Genomic DNA, 10,162 nt, shown 5'->3' with positions numbered 1-10,162 from the left:
TTTCAAGCTTTTCATTTGTTTGTCATCATTCTTACCTCTGGGAGAACAAAAATAATAATAAAGATAGCTTCTGGGGAGCTTGCCATTTCTTCAACATGATTAAGTTTCGAGTTATTTTTCTAAGAATTTTTTCTAAGAAATGATTAAGTGTGGATATGTAATAAAAAAATTCAGGGTTAAAAGTGCGAATCTTTGACACGTTTGGTCATTTGAGAAATATTTGGGGAGAGAACTATCTTAAAATTAATAACCACCTCTTTCTTGTTAGTAAATATTTTATACTTTCTAATTTTCTAATTAACTATAGTCAATATTATTTCAAGACTTCTATTTGTTATATATTATTTATTACTTGTTAGAGTGTTCTCGAGTTGAAATAATTTACATCTGAAATACATATTATTATAACTCAAACTAAAATAATTTACACTCTAAATACAATCTATTATAATCTTAGAACTATAATAATCAATTCTTTGCCTCAAACGATCTTTTTGTTTTTTGTTTTTCATTTTGAAAATTGAGTCTAGACACAATTTCCACTTCCAAATTAAAAAGTCAATATTTGAAAACTAAAAAAAAGTAGCTTTTTAAAAGTTGTTTTTATTTTCGAAGTTCGACTAAAAACTTAACTATTGGACTTGAAAAAGATACAAATTATTGTAAGAATTGGAGAGGAAATATGTTTAATTTCTCTAAAAACCAAAAACAAAAAAAGGAAATAGTTATTAAACGGAGTCTTTAGAAATATTTTGATACTTAAGTAAATATTAAATTAAAATTAAATATAATTTAAGGACTAAATGTATAATAAGTTGAAATTTAAGGACTAAATAAATACTAGGTTCAAAATTTCGGGTTCGATATTTTTTAGGTCACCGGACCGGCTTGTAGGAATTACCTATCTTCCTTGCCATATAGTTAAGAAAACATGATCAAGCCAACCAAGTCACAATATAAAACCAATCATGAACTGATTTACCTACCACGGTCGAATTATGGAGGAAAACAATAGAAATTGATGTGAATAGTAAAAGAGACAGATGCCATAATAATGATTACTGAGGGTCTTGGAAATTGAACATTTCAATTAAATTCGCAGAAGTATATGCATATGTATATATTATGACCAAGGCTTGTAGCAACCTTTTATGTTCTTTTGTTTTGTAGTTAGATTGCAAGCCTTGTCTTTCCATTATTAAAGTTGTCTACTAAGTTGCTAGAAACTGTCTAGATGATTATTAGGGGACGTTTGGGGAAGTGAACTATTATACTACTATAATTGTTAGCATTTCTAAATTTTATAACTCATACTTAACTAGTATTACTATTTCAAATACCTCTGTTACAATGTAATATTTGGTACTCATTCTCATTAACTCAAACTAAAATAGTTTGGATCTCAAATACATACTATTATAATCTACCGATAATAATAATCACCGACACTCCCTTTAGTTTCTTGAATTTACAATTTATCTTGTAAATTATAGATTTACTAGATAGTTCAAAGACTTTCGACATTAAATTGAGAGTTTATGAAACTATTCACATTTTTGAGTTTTAAGAAGCAATGAGATACAACAAAGAAAATTCGACACTTATTCGATACATAACTGAAATTTTAATGTCCAAACTTATAATTCAATACAGAAGAAAATGTGAAAGACAGATTTAGAATAATTTTAACTCTTTTTTAAGTTTTGAGGGACTCACAACTAGATAACTCTTAAAAGACACTCTACAGTCAATTGGAGTCATATTATGAATAACTCTTAATATTGTTGCCATTAATCCATTTTAAATATGGTTTTATTTAATTTAGAATTACTTTCAAACATATTTTTAATGTTTCAAAACCAATTTTGATGATGTGCAAATTATCTTTAAAAAGTATAAAATTAAATATTAAATTAATTTTGAATAGAATTTTAAGTATGACAAAATATTTAAAATCACTCCCACACGTTAAGGTAAAAGTGGTGTTATTATCTTTTCTCTTACAAAATAATCTTGTTACATCATCATTAGACTAGAGAAAAGAATAGTGATTCATAGAAAGTGGTATCTTTTGGTCAAAGCATTGGCTGTTGTGGGTTGATCTGTGCATCAAGAAATAATGATGATGATCAACAAAAACTTATTACATGAGACCTATAATGGATAATTTAAACATCTTGAAAAATTATCTAGGGTTAGTTGTGAATATAACAATTAATTTCAAAATATTAGCAGATATAGTACAATATTATACAACAAAATTTAAATCCAACTCTCAAAATCTATCAATGATAGACTGCTGATAGACTCCTATCAACGATATAGTCTATCACTACAAATTTTGTTCCATTTATCATTTTTTTACAAATGTTGTTATACATTTAATTATCAGCTTTAAAATGTTTATATATATATATGATAAGGACAAATAATAAAGACATCGATGTGATTCAAGAGGGGGCTATCTAGAAAATATATTTTGGAGGGCCAACTAATGGCTATAAAAGATATAATAAAATTTTGACTAAAATAATAATATATAAGTTAGGGATTGTCTTCCATTTCTTTTATGGTTTATTTTTGGTGGGGATGGTTGCTCTAATATTGTATTGTCTTTATACTTTAATAGTGTTTATTAAATCTTTAAATTATTGATAATCTTGTATCTAATAAATTTTGAAGTTTAAAAATATCTAAGTTTTAACAACCCATTAATAATGACCTATTAAGTTCTAACTTCAAAACTTTAGAGGAGACTTTTCTTATAGTTCAAAAACCTTTAAAGTACAAAAATTTGAAAGCTTGCAAATGAAAAGAGAATTAAAAAAATATCTTTGAGTCAAATCTGAACATAATTCAATGGATTAAGATATATATTTTCGATTCAAAGAATCAGAGGTTCAAAATTTTTCATTCCATATATCGTTGGAATCTCAAAGAAAAAAAGAAATTTAAATATGAAGATGACTCAATTGATTACTCAACCTTAAAATTTGAGAGGGTTGCCAATTAGTGAATAACTATTAAAAGACAATGACACACAATGTTGGGGGACATTAAGTGATTTAGTGATCAACTAGATACTTAGAAGAGGTCAAAACCCCTCTCAATGTCATCAAGGGTTGATATTGCTGACATTAGTACAATGAGCAATCAAATCATGTGAGTGGTTTGAGGGATATCTCCACCATTTTGAGCATAACAAGTTTGAGACTTATCTTTAGTGGAACTCCCAAATATGGAAGGATTTTGAAAATTTTGAGTCTGTTTGAGACGAGAACTATCTTAAGATTATAATAATCACGTCTGGTTACAGTAAATACTATTTTGTATTTCTCAATTAGCTACAATTAACACTATTTCAAAACCATCATTTGCTACGGTATTCACTATTTGATGCAATTTTTACTATTTTACATTCATTACTTTTTTATTCTTTGTTACAGTGTTTATTATTTCCCTCTCAAAATAAAATAGTTTACATTTCAACCACATACTATTACAACTCAAACTAAAATAATCTACACTTCAAATACAAAATATTATAACCCAACTATAGTAACCAACTTCTTGTCCCAAAAACCTTTTAATCTTTAGGTATAATAGCTCTTTTGATGTAGTAAGATAAAACTAGTTGAATCATAAGTTAAATCTCTGAATTTTTAGGATTATATCTCTACGTAGGTTGTATTTGAATACATTTTAAGTGTTTAATTTTTTTTTTAAAAAAAATCATTTTAGAAGAAATTAGAATGTTTAGCAACCACTCAAAATAACTTTTTTTAAGTGTATTTTAATCCATTTTTATCAAAAGTATTTAAATAAAAATGAGTTTTTTCAATAACACTTTATTCTCAAGTCAATACATGTCCTTAGTCTCTAAACTTTAAAAAGTAAAGCTTATGAACTCTCAATTTTGTATCAAATAGGCCAATGAACATTAATTGGATTTGTATTAGGTTTTTAAGCTTTCAATTTTGTTTTTTTTTTCTTAGATCCCAAAAATTTCAAATTTTTGTCTAATTGGTCATTAATTTTTTTTTTTTTTTTAAATTCATAAACTTACCCGACAATAATACTGAGTTTTAGGATTCCACATTATATATAAAATTCAACTTTTTATTTAATAGATTATTAAATTTTTTTTGAATATGTTAACGATGCTATATATAGAATTAAAAGCTTAGAGGTTTATTAGAGACATATTCTAATATTATATACATTTTGAAAGTTTAATAACTAAAAAGACATAAACCTGAAACTAATTTAACGATTAAAGTTATAATTTAACCTATCTACTACATTACCACATGAACATGTTGAAATATGAAGCTCTAAACACAATTCCCTTTAATCTCTCTACACGAATATGAAGTCAATGAAGATCATATAAAAACTTATGGTAAAACTCTATATCAACATCATTTAGGGTTGTTTCTCAATATATATAGAAATATATACCTTTTGAATGCAATATTAATCGTCCGAGCCTCATCAAACAGTGATAAATGATTGAAACACGTCGTTCCTTCACTCGTGGTTCCAAATGACTTTCGACTTAGAGATTAAAGATGGTCGATTGTAGCCATTACAATATGCATGGTCTTTAGGATTTTATAGCTCTAAGAAATAAACAAAAATCCCGTTTTGTTTGGTTTTGCCTTAAGATTAAAAAACTACTTTCCAACCAAATTTGGTAAAACAACAAACGGCTACGAAGATCAGAGAGAAAAAAAATAGTGCATATAGAGAGAATATTACGGGTTGTCGAGGGTAATTTTTTTTAAAAATTATAAATCTATAATTATATATAATATCAATTTATACTCTAAAATTTGTGATTTGTGATTGTATCAATTAACATCTCAAAAGAATTAATTGTATCAATTTAAATCGCATCAATGTTAGTGATTGATAGTTATTTTCATTTGATTTAGTTTATAATCAACTAAAAAATCACTTAAAACCCCAAGAATCTCACAAGATTAGGAAGAAAACTTATGGAGTAATTCTTTCTAAATGAGTAGAGAAAAAGAGAGGAAGACGATTGGATAAAAATCCACTCAAATTTGATCAAGTCTTATATATGTATGAAAGGTTATTCAATTATGATTTTAAAATAAAATCCTAACGATGAGTCTAAATTAAGGGATGTTTTTAAATAAAGAAAAATGAATCAAGATATTTACAAATATAGCAAAATTTCACTTTCTATTTGCGATGGACTACTATAAACTACTATATATGTGTCTATCTATACAATGATAGACACAAATAGTAGGCGATAGACTGCGATATTTTATTATAATTTGTAAATATTTTCAATAATTTCATCATTTAAAATAACTTTTCTATTAATTTACTTACAAAAGTATTTAGAGTTTAAATTGATATAATCATTAATTTAGAGTTGTAATTGATATAGATTCAAAATTTTTAAATATAACCCATATTTAAAAAAAAGAAAAAAAGAAAGGGACATAATCGAAAGGGTTGACTTTATCAAAGAGAAGGAATAAAAAGCAAACTTCCCAATGTACATAGCCATTGTACTTCCATTTTGCTCCCCCAAAAAAAAAAACACCTATTTTTTTTGTTCCACACGTGGTAGGTCTCAAGTTTTCTTATTTTATCATTACAAATCCTTAAAAAATTGATCTCCATCCAAACACATCCTTATAACTACAACCAAAAAATAAGTCTATTCTATTCTAATCTGTTCCAATTCCATTTTTTTTTAACACACTCTCTCTTTTGTGTTGCTTTTGTTTGGTTTCTTGGAGAATAGGTAAGAAAAAAAAAGAAAAAAGATTTGAGTTGATCTTGTGGGGGAAGCTATGAACATGTTGTTTGAGCAGCAGCTGCGGCAGCCAGCCACGGAGGCGGGCATGACGATGGGGGCCGGGAGGAGGATGGTGGCCATGACGATGCCCGGGACCGGGGTGGCGGTGGCGGCCGAGAGAAATAGAAGGGTGGTGGAGGAGGCTGAGAGGCTTGAGATTGTGGATTTGAGTGGCATTTCTTTGAATTCTTTGCCCAATCCTAATCTAAATTTGGCCACCATTTGCAAATTAGACCTCTCTAATAATAACCTTCAGGTCATCTCTCTCTTCCCTTTTATTTTTCACCTATGTTGGGATATATCCATGCTTCTCTTTTTTCATCTTTAGTTTTCAATATTATTTTCATGAAACTATCCTTATGAATATAATTACTATTTACTTATGCTAATTTTTAAATCAATTGGTTACTTTATCTGAAAAAGACTTATTCCTCATAACTTCCCATCAACTTTTGTGTTTGGAAAAAAAAAATAAAATAAAATTATTAAGCTTTTATTTATTTAAGAAAAATAGAAGACAAAATCCTCTATTTTTCTTAAGAACTTATTAGAGGAATATCTATATTGTAGAAAATTTCTTGGAAAATGGAACTAATTGTTCTTATAAAAGTTAAAGAACACTTATTATTTTCTAATGATATAATTTTAGAGAAAACTTCATATTTTCTAACCATATGATTTTTACTTATATATCACTTATACATTAAAAAAAATAATTTTATCATTTAAAAATTTCATTTTTTAGGGGGAAAAAACTTACTTAGAACTTTCTTTCTTTAAAACAACAATTATCAAACACACCTTATGGGTCTATTTTTAACCAAACGAAAAAAAACTAAGAAAATAAAATTTATCAAACAAAATGATTTTTCTTAACAAATATTATTGTTAGGGAAATTGTTTTAAATGGTAAGAAAATATTTTCAACAAAATATCATTGTATATCAGTGATAGATTGCGATAGACATCTATCAGTGGACAACAAACCACAATAGACACTTATAAGATATTAATAGATTTTTATCGTTGTCTATCACTGATAGATAGTAGCATTTGTTATATTTGTAAAAAAGTTTGTTCATTTTTCTTTATTTGAAAACAATTCTTCTTGTTAATTAATGTGTGTTTTTATTTTTGTTATTATTTTCTAAATTTTATAGAGCATCCCAGAGTCTCTCACAGCAAGATTGTTAAACGTTGTGGTATTAGACGTTCACTCAAACCAATTAAAATCTCTTCCTCATTCCATTGGTTGTTTGGGTAAGCTCAAGACTTTAAATGTCTCTGGCAATCTCATTGCTACCCTTCCCAAAACTCTTGTTGATTGCAGGTTCGTTGTTTCTCTCTCTAAATTTTACTCATCACCCGAACATGCTCTAACTCTTCTTCATTCTTCTTTCCCGAGTTTAATAATATGTGGTTTCGATATTTGAACATCTTATGTTTTAGTCAAAGTTATAATGTCTTAATCAGTTAAATAACTTTGATTCAACATGACATTCAATGTCGTTTTCTTATTTTTAGAAAGAAATTTATACCTTCTAATGAGTTATATTTGTTGTGTATATGTAAAGATAGTAAAAAAAAATTGGTTTGATTATCTAAACTAGTTAAATGTGCCAATGTTATATTTAGTGTCTTATATATTCTGTTTTTAGGATATGTTTGAGAATGATATTTTGAACCTATATTTTAACGATTTTAAAATTGATTTCAAACATGTATTATAAGTAGAGTAAAAAAGGATTCTGGTGGAGTCTTTTCTAATGCTAGCATTATGTGATAGGTTTTTAGGTATTGAAACTGCTTTTTGTTATATTTTCCAAATAGAAATTGGTAAGAAATAAATGAAAAAAAATCCAATGGATATTATAAACTAAGAAGCAATACTAATATAAGTATTAAAATGTTAATATCTAAAAATACTTTTGATAATACATCCATAAAAGATTTTTATATTGATTTTCTTTTCTCCTATGTTTTACAATTTAAAAAAACTTGGTGGTAATTTGAAAAGGGTAAAAAGTATGGTGATTAAGAAGTAAAAAAGATGCAGCTATTACAAAGGAAAAGTAACAAAAAGGTAAAATAACACAAGCATTGACCTCAAAAATGAGCAATTTATATATATTAGGTCAAGTGGGTATAAAATTATATGAAAAGCAAAGGAGCATCAATAAAAGATAATGGGATAAATCATGATTGGACTTTGACATTTAAAAAAGAAGAAGAAATAGAGAGAGCTAACAAATTAAAATTAGTCTATGGTGGGAGGCATATGCCATATGCCTCTCATCATTCCCCCCTTTGAATACATTATAAAATATTAATAAATATAATGCTACTAACATAAATATGTTTTGATTGTATGCAATGAATGTTCATTTTTACCAAATAGAAAAAATAAATGAAAAGGAAATATAAGGATTTGTACTTATCTAGCCTACTAATTAATTTTTTAAAAAAATGTTTACAAATAAGTCAAAATTTCAAATTAATTACAAAAATAGTCTGAATTCTATGATCCCTTGTAGTTGTCTTTTTTTTTTTTTTTTTAATAAGAAAATAGGAAGATATATATATATATATTTTCTTTTGTTCAAGTAAAAACAGAAAACACATTCTTAATTGGAATTAAAATTCACCAAAAAAGTGATATTATTTAAGGTACACTACATAATTGTACCTTTGTGTCTATTTGAGTCTTGTAACGTCATTTGATATCTAATCTTACTTTTCTTTTTTTTTTCCCCTATTAGCCTTACATCAAAAGTTAGTTTGCTAGATATTTTTGTTAATTTCATAATATATCTCCCAAAAAAGCAAATTCTTTATTTCACAATTGCTTCCCCTCTCTCCACAAATCCTAACTACTTTTTGATATTTTATGATATTAATAATAAATAATAGTTCTAATAAGTATCAATGACAACTTGATACTTTGTTGATTTAGGAATATTAAAGATATTATTTGACTTTAATGTTAAACTAACTTATAGAAATATCAACAATGAATATATATATATATATATGTTTGATTGCAGATCCTTGGAAGAATTGAACGTGAATTTCAACAAGTTAACAAAACTTCCAGACGCATTAGGGTTTGAAATAAGAAACCTAAAGAAGCTCTCAGTAAACTCTAACAAGCTTATTTATCTTCCCAACTCCATCTCCCACCTCACCAACCTTCGTGTCCTCGATGCCCGCCTAAATTGCCTTACTTCTCTCCCCGATGACCTTGAAAACCTAATTAAGCTAGAAGTCTTGAATGTCAGCCAAAACTTTCACCATCTTAAAGCTTTGCCTTATTCCATTGGTCTTTTGTTGTCTTTAGTCGAACTAGACATTAGCTACAATAGAATAACCGCTCTCCCCGACTCCATTGGCTGTCTCAAGAGACTTCACAAACTTTGCGTTGATGGAAATCCTTTATCTTCTCCGCCACCACTCGTGTTCGAACAAGGACTACATGCTGTCAAGGAATATTTGAGTGAGAAGATGAATGCAGGACATAGTAGCTCTCATAAGAAGAAGTCATGGGTGGGGAAGTTAGTTCGATATGGAACCTTTAATGGCGGATATGGGTACTTTAGAACTACTGAGCCACGTGAGGATCGAGAAGCCTTCATGTGGTCTCAGTATCGCTCCATTGATGGTCTCACTTCGCCGAGGTATGTCGGTATATTCTCGCCACGTCGCTTTTTCTCGACACGGGGGTACTTCACTAGATGAGGCTATTTCCAATGCTGTCATCCAAAATATATATTTGATTTTCATAAGAAAGACTAATCTCAATTTTATCATTTCATTTTTCATAGTGAAGTTTGAGAAACTCTTAATAGAACAAAGTGGTGTAACCCTATCTGTTACATAATGTAGTGTCCACCACGACACGTATGCCTTTTTATAGCTTTTTAGAGCATTTTTAATAGAAATGCTATTAAAGAAACACACAAATTTTACTGTTCATGCAGGAGGTAAAATATTTTAGTATAGTGAGCTTACAACCCTTTAAATAACAATGCATGTGAAATTTCATTTTCACTTTTTTTTTCTTTCTCTTGGCATACATTTCTTCACTTTCAATTTTTTTTTTTTTTTGTCTTTTGTTCTCTCAAATTATAGATCAACTTAAAATTACAGATTCACTTTTAAAATTGAACAAAGTTAACAATTTTAAAAAAAAAAAATAGTGAAATTGACTCACATGAGCATTCATACGAAAGATTATTTAGAGAAGGAATACATTAATATCTCAAAAAAAATTTTGAAGGCAAGAATATCTCAAATTAATCAAGTTTTTGTATGTAAAGTTTT

General features: G+C 27.8%; 1 protein-coding gene across 2 annotated transcripts; it reads left to right on the top strand.

Moving 5' to 3' along the window:
• The first annotated feature begins 5,543 nt into the window (after nucleotides 1-5,543).
• LOC120092633 (plant intracellular Ras-group-related LRR protein 6-like) lies at nucleotides 5,544-9,794 on the top strand. 2 transcript variants are annotated; one of them, XM_039050780.1, is made up of 4 exons: nucleotides 5,544-5,607; nucleotides 5,789-6,098; nucleotides 7,003-7,172; nucleotides 8,887-9,794. In XM_039050780.1, the coding sequence occupies exons 2-4, from the start codon at nucleotides 5,838-5,840 to the stop codon at nucleotides 9,575-9,577; spliced, it is 1,122 nt and encodes a 373-aa protein (XP_038906708.1). In that variant the 5' UTR covers nucleotides 5,544-5,607; nucleotides 5,789-5,837; the 3' UTR covers nucleotides 9,578-9,794. The 2 variants fall into 2 exon arrangements, with proteins under 2 accessions (XP_038906708.1, XP_038906707.1); XM_039050779.1 differs by lacking the exon at nucleotides 5,544-5,607 and having other exon boundaries at nucleotides 5,669-6,098.
• The last annotated feature ends 368 nt before the right edge of the window (nucleotides 9,795-10,162 follow it).

This window comes from Benincasa hispida, chromosome 12 (genome assembly GCF_009727055.1).
Source record: "Benincasa hispida cultivar B227 chromosome 12, ASM972705v1, whole genome shotgun sequence".
Lineage (NCBI taxonomy): Eukaryota > Viridiplantae > Streptophyta > Magnoliopsida > Cucurbitales > Cucurbitaceae > Benincasa > Benincasa hispida.
This window is presented reverse-complemented; position numbering and strand designations above follow the sequence as displayed.

What these genes read in the sequence shown, in the direction of transcription:
- LOC120092633 (XM_039050780.1), top strand. Translation starts at nt 5,838, where the DNA reads ATGAACATGTTGTTTGAGCAGCAGCTGCGGCAGCCAGCCACGGAGGCG. An exon ending in TCTCTAATAATAACCTTCAG is followed by an intron (nt 6,099 to 7,002) that starts GTCATCTCTCTC and finishes TAAATTTTATAG; the next exon opens with AGCATCCCAGAGTCTCTCAC. An exon ending in AAAACTCTTGTTGATTGCAG is followed by an intron (nt 7,173 to 8,886) that starts GTTCGTTGTTTC and finishes GTTTGATTGCAG; the next exon opens with ATCCTTGGAAGAATTGAACG.